General features: G+C 45.1%; 1 protein-coding gene across 4 annotated transcripts in view; it reads left to right on the plus strand.

Moving 5' to 3' along the window:
• The window catches only part of SLC4A7 (solute carrier family 4 member 7), a 160,924-nt gene that overhangs the window by 68,884 nt on the left and 79,563 nt on the right, over positions 1-12,477 (plus strand). For all 4 annotated transcript variants that reach the window (XM_077811253.1, XM_077811249.1, XM_077811252.1 and 1 more), the window contains exon 2: positions 9,419-9,500. In XM_077811253.1, coding sequence (XP_077667379.1) covers positions 9,419-9,500 — 82 coding nt within the window. The remainder of the gene's footprint in view (positions 1-9,418; positions 9,501-12,477) is intronic.

The following is a 12,477-nucleotide window of genomic DNA, read 5'->3' on the forward strand; positions in this document are numbered from 1 at the left end:
GTTGCGAACAGTTTTGCTCCTTCCTCGATCACAGTCTGGGTTCCATCATGGATGCATTCTTCCTCCCATTGGGAGACCATCTCTTTTATGCGTTTCTGCCCATTCCGCTTATTTACAATGTACTCAAGATTCGGAGGGATGAGCTTTGGTGATATTGATAGCTCCAGCACATATCACTCCTGGAAATGTCTGTGGAAGCTCCAGTCACCTTGCTGCTCTTCCTGGACTTAGTCTCCAACACCCAAACCTCAAGTTGCTGTACCTCACAGCCTGGAAGCTCTGTGGCTGAATCTGATGGAGCTTTCTTGCTCAGAACTGGTTAGACAAGTCCTCCTTGGCAGTAGGCAGCCTTCCACCAAGGCTACCTACCTTGCCAAGTGGAAGAGATTTTCAGTCTGGTTGGCGCAGCACTGTTTGCCCCCGACACTCACCTTCGTGCCACTTATATTGGACTATCTCCTCCATCTCAAGCAGCAGGGGCTGTCCATGTAGTCAGTAAGGGTTCATTTGGCTGCCATCTCTGCCTTTCACCCAGGAGCAGAGGGCCACTCGGTTTTTGCTAACTTTATGCTCAGTCACTTCCTTAACGGTCGCGACAGACTATACCTGCAGGTCTGGCACCTGGTCCCGGACTGGACCTCAGTATGGTCCTTTCCAGACTCATGGGTCCACCCTCTGAACCTTTGGCAACATGCTCCCTGCTCTCTCTCTCATACAAAGTAGTGTTTCTGGTAGCGATAACCTGGGCCAGAGGTTATCTGAGCTCAAGGCCCTGACATCAGAGCCCCCTTACACTGTGTTCTGTAAGGGCAAGTTTCGGCTCAGACCCCACCTGGCTTTTGTCCTGAAGGTGGTCGCCCAATTTCACATTAACCAGGACATCTTCCTCCCAGTATTCCATCCTAAGTCTCCTTGGAGTAGCAGGGAGCAAAGGGATTCACTCATTGGATGTCTGCAGAACACTAGCCTTCTACACTGAGGGAACGAAGCCATTCTAAGAGTCGGTCCAGTTATTTGTGGTGGACAGGATGAAAGGTCTTCCTGCCTCTTCAAAGTGAATTTCATCATGGATCACGTCCTGCATCAGGGAGTGCTATAGCCTGGCGAAGGTGCCTGCTCCTCCAATTACTGCACACTCCACCATCATGGAGAAGCCTTAGGACATTAATACATTTGGGAGGGCAGCCAAATCTGGCCAGCACCTTCTACAGGGCTTCCAGGTTCATGGAGTCGAAGGCCTTTGTCAAATCGGTGAAGGCCATGTACAGGTCCTTATTTTGCTCCCAAGACTTTTTTTCTGGATTTGGCAGGCAACGAAGATCCTGTTGGTTGTCCTGCAGGATGGTCTAAAACCACACTGAGATTCTGGCAATATTTCCTCAGCAAGAGGAAGTAATCAGTTTAAGAGGGTATGAGCAAGAATTTTCACTGCTGTAGATAGCAAAAGTTGGAGTGTGGAAGTTATCTCCTTTCTTAAAGATTGTAACAATATCGGCATTTCTTGGTCTTCTGGAATCTTCTCACTATAGCAAATATGAAGAAAAAGTTTTGTGGAGCTTCCTTAACAGTTCTTCACCTCAAAACTTGTAGACTTCAGGTGATATGCCATCTGGCCCTGCTGCCTTGTGGTTCTTGGTTTGTGTAATGGGGCCGGAGGGTCGGCAAGAGATTCTCCATCCTTGAGGTATAGATAAAGAGAATTGACTCCTGAGAATGCTCCTTCCACCTGGCTTTGCTGTCCTTAAAATACATTGACTCGTCTTGGGCTCGGAGTGGTGTGGGGCCATGGATGATAAATGGCTCTTATTGTCTGAAAAATGTTCCTTATGTCATGTTTATCAGCAAAAAGGTCAATCTCCTTGGCCTTTTCTCGACACCACTTATTTTTGATGTCATGAATTTTCTTTGGGCTTTAGCCTTGAGTTGCTTGTATGACTCTTCCCCGCTGGCCTGCTCATGTAATACATCATTTTGCCATCTGCAATCAGCTTTTCTTTTCTGGTCGAGCAGGCCCTGAATCTCAGCATCATTTTCATCCAACTAATCTTGGTGATGGCGGGTGACATAGCCAATGGACTCCGCATATGCTGAGAGAATGGCAGTTTTTAATCTCTTTCAGAAATTTTCATTATCGTCAGCTCTAGGCATAGCGGCAAACCTCTCTTGGAGACACTACTGAAGTTTCTCCTGAGTCACTATATTTTCGAGGGACTTGACGTTGAATTTCTTTTGTACTGATTTTGCCTGCTTGCAATGCCTTGAGGTGATTGGGATTTTCATGGTAGCTCTAACAAGGCAATGGTCTGTCCAACAGTCATCGGTTCCAGGCATGGCCCTTGTGATGCAGACATCCTTCCAATCTCGAGCCTAACAATAGCATAATCAAGAAGGCGCTAATGCCTGGAGCGGGAATATCTCCAGGTGGTCTTATATTTGTCATTTTGTCTAAAAAGGATGTTCGTGATGACCAGGGCATGTTCTACATATTTCCTCAGGAAGAGGATGCCGCTGGAGTTGGCCTTTCCTACTCTTCCTTTTCCAATAGTGCCATTCCAGAGATCTGACTCATGTCTGACTCTAGTGTTAAAATCTCGGAGGAGAATGATCCTTGGGAGTGTTGGTCAGGACTCTGTCAAGATCCATATGGAATTGTTCCTTGGTATCCTCGACAGCATCAAGTGTTGGAGCATATGCACCGATGACAACAGCAGACTGGTTGTTTCTGAGCTTAAGGCAAAGAGTCATAAGACGTTCTTTGATTTCCACAGGAAATTCTGTAAGCTGACTGACAAACTTTATTCCTACTTGCAAAACTGATACCATGAATATGCCTGTCCTCTGACCTTCCAGAAAAAGGTCTAGCTTCCACCTTCTTCTCTCAGTTGACTTTCATTTGGGCATGTTGTCTCTCTCAGGGGAGCGACGTCTGTGTTATCTTGCAAGTTCCTTGGCGATGATAGCAGTTCTTCTTTCCAGTTGTACATTATCTTTGTTCTCCATCAGGGTGCGAACATTCCATGTAGCAAAAGTCACTGTCTTATAGCTTTGACTGCCGGCAGAGTGATCCCATTGAACCAGGTAATCCAGCCAGGAGTGGGTGAGAGAGCCTAGGTTTGGGGCACCTTTTCTAGCCCTCTCCCTGTGCAGGGTGAGTAGAAGGGGTCCTAAAGAGGACTGCTCAGTGATGATAGTAGCTGCTGATTTACATCTGTCTCAATCCAGGTGCCAGACGACCATCTAACTATTGCCACCTATGTGCAGATTTGTGGCTAGGGACTGCTAGATTCACTAATCCTGTCCCCGTCACCACTAGTCTATTGCTACAGGATTTGGAAGGTTGGAAAGATGTTATCTCCCATGGTAGAAGTTTGCGCGTGATTTCTTTTGAAGTGGGCAAGCTGGTGCCCCTACAAAGACCACATGATCATGACAAGCTGGAGGTCTGGGGCCCAGTGGCAGGGAAAGTCCGAGACAGCTAGAGATCTCCACCTTGCTGCAGCCTTCATCTGCTTTCAGAGCCGTTGAGATCCAAAGAACCTCTGCCGCCTGATCCGCTGTTGAGGACTTGGGAGATTGGACTGTGCTTTGCCTGGGACCTCCTATTCACACCTATTCACGCTGGGAGACCCTACCAGGAGCATGAAGCTCCCAAAAACATAGCTCTGAGGATCACTGGAATATGCAAGCCCCTTCACCACAACAATCTGAAAAGGGCCTTGATGTAGCATAATTTAAGTTGTACAGATCAATTGCAGAGAGACTTTGACTCTCAAATACTATTTGTTCATGCTGGAGTAGCGTACATAGATGCTTTCTACAAAAGTATGCTGTTAAGAATATTTTTCCACAGTTTTTGGATGAATTTTAGTTCTTAAAGGTATGTCTACACTACGAAATTAGGTTGATTTTATAAAAGTCGATTTTTAGAAATCGATTTTATACAGTTGATTGTATATGTCTCCACTAAGCACATTAGGTCAGCGGAGTGTGTCCCCACTACCATGGCTAGCATCGACTCTCAGAGCGGTGCACTGAGGGAAGCTATCCTGCAGTTCCCGCAGTCTCTGCTGCCCATTGGAATTCTGGGTTAAGCTCCCAATGCCTGATGGGGCAAAAGCATTGTTGTGGATGGCTTTGGGTACATGTCAGTCTCCCCTCCCTCCCTCACTCCGTGAAAGCAACTGCAGACAATCATTTTGTGCCTTTTTTCCTGGGTTACCCATGCAGATGCCATAGCACGGCAAGCATGGAGCCCACTCAGCTCACCGCTGCTGTTTCGAGCATTGTAAACACTTTGTGCATTATACTGCAGTCTGTGCAGAACCTGGCCAAGAGATGGCAGCATGAGGACAATTGTGAGGAGGACATGGACAGAGACGTTCCTGAAAGTACGGGATGTGGCAATTGGGACATCATGGTAGCAGTGGGGCTGGTGATACAGTGGAACACTGATTCTGGGCCTGACAAACAAGCACAGACTGGTGGGACCACATAGTCTTGCAGGTATGGGATGATTCCCAGTGGCTGCAAAACTTTTGCATGCATAATGCCACTTTCCTGGAACTGTGAGAGTTGCTTTCCCCTGCCCTGAAGCGCAGGAATACCAAGATGAGAGCTGCCCTGACAGTTGAAAAGCGAGTGGCCATAGCCCTGTGGAAGCTTGCAACGCCTGACTGCTACCAGTCAGTCTGGCATCAGTTTGGAGTGGGCAAATCTACTGTGGGGACTGCTGTGATTCAGGTAGCCAGTACAATCACTGATCTGCTATCAAGGGTAATGACTCTGGGAAATGTGTAGGTCATAGTGGATGGCTTTGTTGCAATGGGTTTCCATAACTGTGGTGGGGTGATAGATGGAATGCATACCCTACCTTGGCACTGGACCACTTAGCCTACCAGTACATAAACCGCAAGAGGTACTTCTCAGTGGAGCTGCAAGCACTGGTGGATCACAAGGGACGTTTCACTGACCTCAACGTGGGATGGCCGGGAAAGGTGCATGACACTTGCATCTTTAGGAACTCCAGGCTGTTTGAGCAATTGCAAGAAGGGACTTACTTCCCAGACCAGAAAATTGCTGTTGGGGATGTTGAAATGCCAATAGTTATCTTTGGAGACCCAGCCTAGCCCTTGCTCCCATGACTCATGAATCCATACACAGGCACCCTGGATAGTAGTAAGGAGCAGCTCAGTTATAGGCTGAGCAAGTGCAGAATGCTGGTAGAATGGGCCTTTGGACGTTGAAAAGCTCGCTGGCGCTGTTTGCTGACTAGGTTAGACATCAGCACGAACAATATTCCAATTGTTATTACTGCTTGCTGTGTGCTCCATAATATCTGTGAGAGTAAGGTGGAGATGTTTATGGCTGGGTGGGAGGTTGAGGCAAATCGCCTGGCTGCCAATTTTGAACATCCAGACACCAGGGCGATTAGAAGAGCACAGGTAGGCGCACTGCGCATCAGAGAGGCTTTGAAAACCAGTTTTATGACTGGCCAGGCTACGGTGTGAAAGTTGTGTGTGTTTCTCCTTGATCCAAACCCAGATCCTTTGTTGATTTTAATTCCCTGTAAGCCAACCACACTCCCCCCTTCAATCACAGCTGGCAAAGGAAATAAAGTCACTGTTGTTTTGAAACCATGCATTCTTTCTTTATTAATTTAAAAAAAACAAAACAAGCAAGATAACTGATAAGGTAAACCAGGTGGGGTGGGGGAGGAGGGAAGGACAGGGGCACATTGCTTATTGTAGCCACACTACGAATGAGAACTGTTTGAATGCCAGCCTTCTGTTGCTTGGGCCATCCTCTGAAGTGGAGTGGCTGGGTGCCCGGAGCCTCCCTCTCCCCCGCATTCTTGGGCGTCTGGGTGAGGGGGATATGGAACTTGGGGAGGAGGGCAGGTGGTTGTACAGTAGATGCTGTGCTCTCGTTGCCTTTCCTGCAGCTCCACCAGACGCATGAGCATGTCCATTTGCTCCCCCATTAGCCTCAGCATTGCATCCTGCCTCTTCTCATCACGCTCACTTAGTGCTTTCCTGGACTCTGCCACTGAATACCTCCATGCATTCAGCTGTGCCCTATCAGTGCAGGAGGACTGCATGAGCTCAGAAAACATGTAATTGCAAGTGCATTTTTTTCGTATTCTAATCTGCGATAACCTCAGGCATGGAGATGATGGGGGAGCACAGAAACATTTGCACCTGCAGGGGGATAAAAGGGAGAGTAAAATTTAAGATGATACATTTCTGAGAACAAAGGGAGACTTTCTCACAGTGAATCAAGCAATTCACAGCAGACAGCACGTGTGCTTTTGGTACAAGGTCACATTTTGCCTTTTATATTGAGCGCCTGCTGGTATGGTGACACAATACATGTGGCTTGGCAACAGAATTCGGTTTCCAGGCAGCCATGGTAAGCCAAAGGGTACACGAGTTTGGCTTCTAACGCCTTCATAACATGTGGGAATGTTTTCAAACTGCAGCGTCCTCCTTTGCCATAGCAAGCAATGCCGGTTGGGTTTGCCATTTAAAAAGAGGGGCTGCGGTTTTCGGGTGGAGGTGCAGCACACACCTCCCCCCACCCCTCCGGGTGGCTATTTGAGATGATCCCTTCACCCCTCCCCCCCGCCGCGTGGCTAAGGGATGATCCTTTTTAGCCAAGCGCAAACAGCCCAGCAGGAATGGGGCCTTTTACTGTTCCCTTACAAAAATTTCTCTGTTTTAACCAGGTGACCATGAATGATAGATATCACTCTCCTGAGGCTAACACAGAAATATAAAGACTGAATGTTGCTTGAATGGGACCAAAACCCAGGAGCATTCGTTGCCATGCTTTGTGCTGCAATGATTCCAGACTACTTGCTACTGGCTTGGTGTTGTAAAGTGTCCTACCATGGAGGAAGAAATAAGGCAGCCCTCCCCAGAAACCTTCTGCAAAGGCTTTCAGAGTACTTCTAGGAGAGCTTCATGGAGATGTCCCTGGAGGATTCCCGCTCCATCCCCAGACACATTAAGACTTTTCCAGTAGCTGTACTGGCCACGAATGCATCCCAAGTTGTCAGGGCAAATCAGACATTAAACACTATTGCTTTTAAACTCTGTACTGTAGTTACAAGTGTGCAATCACCAGAGGTGCCTTCTCTGCCTTCAGGGTCGGGGGTCCCACCTTGGGAGGGTATTGGCTCCAGGGTGATGAAAAGGTCCTGGCTGCCGGGGAGAACAGATTCACTGCTTCATTTTCCTTCTCCTCCTTTTCCTCATCCACAAAATCCTCCTCTGTGCTGCGTGAGACTCCCCCCTTGCAGGTGTCCACGGACAGTGGTGGGGTAGTGGTAGGGGTCCCCCGTAGAATGCCATGCAGCTGATCATAGAAGCGGCATGTATGGGGCTTTGACCCAGAGCGACCGTTTGCCTCCTTTGTCTTTTGGTAGGCTTGCCTGAGCTCCTTGACTTTCACGTGGCACTGCTATGTGTCCCTGTTGTAGCCTCTGTTCATCGTGCCCTGTGCGATTTTGGCATATATATTAGCATTTCTTCTTTGATTGGCGTTCTGCCTGCACAGCTTCTTGTCTCTATACAGGAATCTGATCCATTGTCTCCTGTTTGCTCCATGCTCGAGCTCTTTTGCGATTCTAGGGGGACTGCCTGGTCACTTGTGCTGCTGAATTCTCCACGCTGACCAAACAGGAAATGAAATTCAAAATTTCCCAGGGCTTTTCCTGTGTACCTGGCTAGTGCATCGGAGTTGAAAGTGCTGTCCAGAGCGGTCACATTGGAGCACTCTGGGATAGCTCACGGAGGCCAATAACGTCAATTTGCATCCGCACTACCCCAAATTCGACCCAGCAAGGTCGATTTTAGTGCCACTCCCCTAGCCAGGGAGGAGTACAGAAGTAGATTTTAAGAGTCCTTTAGGTCGACCGAATGGGGTTGGTTGTGTAGACACGTTCATTATAAAATTGATTTAACACGGCTAAATTCGACCTTACCCTGTAGTGTGGACCAGGGCTAAGTCTTTTAATAAACCAGCACAGGTTATCTTATTTAGGTGGGCTTCTTCCACTGTTGAATGTAAACTTCTTGTCAGTATCTTTTATCCTTAAACTTTAATGTTTATTTCTTGAGGAGGAGCAATCTAGAACCTTGAAAAAAATTCCAGTTATTCTGTGAATTTGAACACTTCCCATGTTACCTCCCTCCCAGCTCCACCCCCCAATTGTCTGGAGAATTTAAACTCTTTCTGAACTATTTTAAGCTTTTTGGCCTAGCATTTTATGAAGACAGTCTGATATTTCTGCCTGCCAGCTCAACAATATTGCAATGCGTTTATTTAGAGGCACTGTGACCTGGAAGCATAAGCTATTTGCCTTCCCATTTAAGGCCTTAACACCCTATACCTCCTCTACCTGTCTTTTGTTCAACAGCAAAAGGCCGACTCCTGCCTCTGATTAGCCACATGTCAGCTGTCATCACTCACTTGTTTGAAATTTTAACAAGCACCTTTATATATTTTCCTTCATGCTTACGAGAAGCTCCCCATAAACATCTGCAAAGCTACCTCATTATCTACCTTCAAATCCCTCCTTAAAACTCTCCTTGGTTATGATACTTACAGAAAACTTGACAACGGTTAGTCTGTTGGTGTGCTGAGACCACTGCCTAGTATGTTGATCACTACAATCTCATTGTTGCCTTGTACCGCCCCCATCTATCCGTATCTAACTCTTCTTGTTTTCTACTTAGATTGTAAATTCTTCGTACCAATGACTGTCGTCTTGTTTTGTGTTTGTACAGAACGTAGTGCAATGGGCTTCTGGTCACGGAGTGGAGCTCCTAGGAGCTACTATAATACAAATAAGTCACCTGTGCTGCATTCCTAATCTATCCTATTTAATTTAATGTGGCGTTCGCCAATACTGGGCTCTAAAGTTTTTTGTGCTGTTGTCAGGACAGCTGGATCCATTTTTGTTTTGTCATGAGAAACGCATTCAGCCAAAGGATAAATGTATATGTACAAAAGGTACAGGGTATGGGTCCTCTCAGTCTAAATGAAATGTTTTGTAAGCTCCCCTTTACTACTAGATAACTTCAGTTGTTTTAATGATGAATAGGATTCCTAGTTTTCATCATAGTGATACTTCCTACAAGCAGAATAATTTCCTTCAGTAGTAAAAGGATTTTTTTCACAGAAAATGAAAAGATATTTCTACATATAACTCCTCTTCCTCCTCCAAGAGTTGGACTTTTATTTTATTATTATATCAGGAAATGGATGTAAAACTACTTCTGAAGCAGGAATTTGATATCAGCTGTCTTTATAAATTGTATGTATGAGTGTAACCTGTTATGATAGAAATGAGTTTGGATTTCTGGTTGGGTTATCGAAAGTGAATCATATCCATATTGTGTTTTTGTTTCTTTAGGGTCATGATGAAGAAGCTGTTGTGGATATGGGCAAAACTAGCTCTACTGTCAACACAAACTTTGAGAAAGAAGAACTAGAGAGTAAGTGGTTTTTAAAATCTTAATATAACTTTACAGCATGAGAGGTCTATTTCCCTTCACTGCATGGCTCTCGTTAACATGCACGTATATGGAGAGCAATGAACAGCAGCACTAAGCAATTTCCTTTATTTTTTTTAAACGAAGTCTTTCTTTACAACTGCCATAATACATATATTTAAAACATTTCTGGAAATTGCACCTTTTTTGGTTAAGAAAACAGCCTTAGTGTTGAAATAATTTATTAGATTGAGTCCTCTAGGCTAGCTTGGATGTCAGGGTTCTGTTTTTTACCTCTGCCACAGACTCTGTCTATGACCTTTAGAAAATTGTTTAACATCTGATTCTTTCTTCATCGCAAAACGGGAATAATACTTGCCCATCTCATAAGGCATTATGAGGCTTAATAAATGTTTGCAAGGTGCTTTTAGATCCTTATAGAGGTGAAAGTAGTGGTATTTTCCCAGAATGGGTCACCAGAATACTTCACTGCCTTTGCAGAACTGCTAGAGTAGCTGACTTGCCACCACCCTTTGTGGAGGAAACAGATTTCAAGTTGCTCTTTTCCTTTCCTCTGTGTTTGGCTTAGTTGGCAAAAAAATTTAACGGGGCAGAGTTCAGGCCAATGTGGAGCAAGACTTCTATCCTTCAATAGGGACAGTAATGTTCAGTGACCACAGCAATGCTGTGGTAGGCCAAAGACAAAAGGGCTGAGCAGGGATAGAGCAGTCCCCCTCACAACACTGAGTATAGTCCTATATCTTGGAGCAGGTTTTCCTTCCTTGTGGAAGAGGGGACGGGATTGAAGCGAATTTTGAAAACTGCAAAATCACAGGGATTACCTTTAAAGCTTTATCTTTTTTTTATATAACATATTGTCAGCTGTAAGTAAATGGCAGCTGACTAAATCTTCACATCTAGATGGAGATATGCTGCATCTCAATATACATGGCTAGGTTTCTTTTTTTCAAACTACTTAAATATCTGAAAGCAAATAAATTATTTTAAAAGGTGGAATGGGGAGAGAAGCTACATATGTTTTACTTTGACATTGAAAAATCTTCAAGAGGATTTTCTTCTGACAAGCAGCTTCCTTAATGTGGGAGAGGAGAAAATATCTGTAAATAACTACCAGTATGACCTATTCAGTGCACAATTTACAGAAGGCCTGCTTTCTGCAAGTGTAAAAACTCAGCAGCAAGAGTTTCTTTGGATGCCAGCTGTTTTTACTTTAAACTCAGGTGAACCTGCAGACACTGATCAACTACAGTGGATTAGGGAGATGAGTAAATTCCTATAGTTTAATGTGGTAAAATATTAAATGGGCGTCAGTGGAATTGTCAGTGGTAAATGGGCAACACCCTTAGAAAATATTGGGTATTAAATCTTTCATTACTTTGTCTTGCTGGAGAAATTTATTTCTGTAGCTATAATAAGTACTTTCCTTAATGCAAGTACAGAACATCCCGAAAATAAATGTTTTAAATTATGTTACTGTTTCTTCGTTCTTCCTGTACCAACTATTTTTCCTGCTTACTGAGGGGTCAAGTCTGGAGTTCAAGGAATTTGGAACTTCTCCAGAAAAGTGTTAATTCACTTATAATATACTTGCTGTATTATAGCCTTCATCTCTCTCTCTCTCTATGTCAACAAGCATCCAGTGCTCTTGTGTACATAGGTTACTGCTAGTGCCCTCTGAGACCCCTTTCATTTTGATATTTAAGCACTGAAGGAGGCCTAAACAAAGTAAAGTCTGCGGGGCTGATACTTATTCTTTGGTGTCAGCACAGTGTCTTCTACACTGTAGGTTACTCAGTGCTCTTGGTACCACAGATTTGTATGCAGCTTGATATTAGTTTTGTTACTCTGTGATAAGATGCTCACGGAGAGAAAAAGCAATAGAAAATGAGGTCTTGGATGAAGTGGGGAAGCAGATGTGGACGGCTTGTATACGGTGGCTGAGTAAACCCACATTGGCATCTTTTAAGTGATAGCAATGTTCAGGTTAGAAAGTTGCTAAAACAGTTTATGCATTCTGTAACAATGTCTATACTAATATTTTAAAGAATCTCCACTGGTACAATTCACCAGTGGTAGCAATTGTGTAAGCACTAGTGCTCACACAGGGCACAAACAGGGCACAGATCTACAGTGTCCTAGATCTGCTCAGACTGGGGTTAAACAACATAATGGCAAAATCAAAAGCCAAGTTTTATCTTTACAAGATTTTTGAGACTGATGCAATATGTACATATATACCAGCACAATAATACCCTGCTCCTAACTGGTGCTGTTGTGCACTACCTCAATAAAATAAGTGTGTGGGGTTTTTTTGTTTTTTTTGTTTTTTTGGAGTAGTGTCCCGATGGGTGCTCCACTGTAGGTGTGTGCGCCCCCCACACTGCGGATCAGAGAATTTCAATAGCGGTCTGTCCCTCCCTCGAACTCATGGCTCCCGCCTGCCATGAGGCTAGCCAGTGTGAGTAGGCATTTCCTCCTCAGTTCCTTCTCAACCACCCCTGATTAGAGCCTGAGCTAAGAGCTGTCCAGTCATGAATTGTTAACTCTCTATATTTTGCAAATTTTAGCTTCCCTTGCAACCTTTTTCTTTCAGTACCTTGTTTGTTTTTAGTTGCCCAGTGCCAAAAAAAGAAAAGTGGGGCCGGGGGGGGAAGTAGAAAATGGTTGCCTCCTGCCAACCCCGGTGTGGGGGGTGAGAGAGAGCGACCCAGTTGGACAAAGGTATGCTTGGCTTTTCAGGCTTCAAAAAGTGCCATAGCTGAAAAGAATCCACCCCCGTGAGAGATGGACATTTGCAGTGCGTTCGTTGCCTGGGGGAAAAAGCACAATCCAAAGAAGTGTGGTTGGTGACAGCAGTTAAAAGCAGATCCAGGAAGGACAGAGTTAATGCTTAAACTCCTGCTCCTGGAATCAGCCCTTCAGCCCCCAGAGTCCTGATGAGAGCCATCACCGCAACCTT

Source organism: Eretmochelys imbricata, chromosome 2, assembly GCF_965152235.1.
Source record: "Eretmochelys imbricata isolate rEreImb1 chromosome 2, rEreImb1.hap1, whole genome shotgun sequence".
Taxonomy (NCBI): Eukaryota; Metazoa; Chordata; order Testudines; family Cheloniidae; genus Eretmochelys; species Eretmochelys imbricata.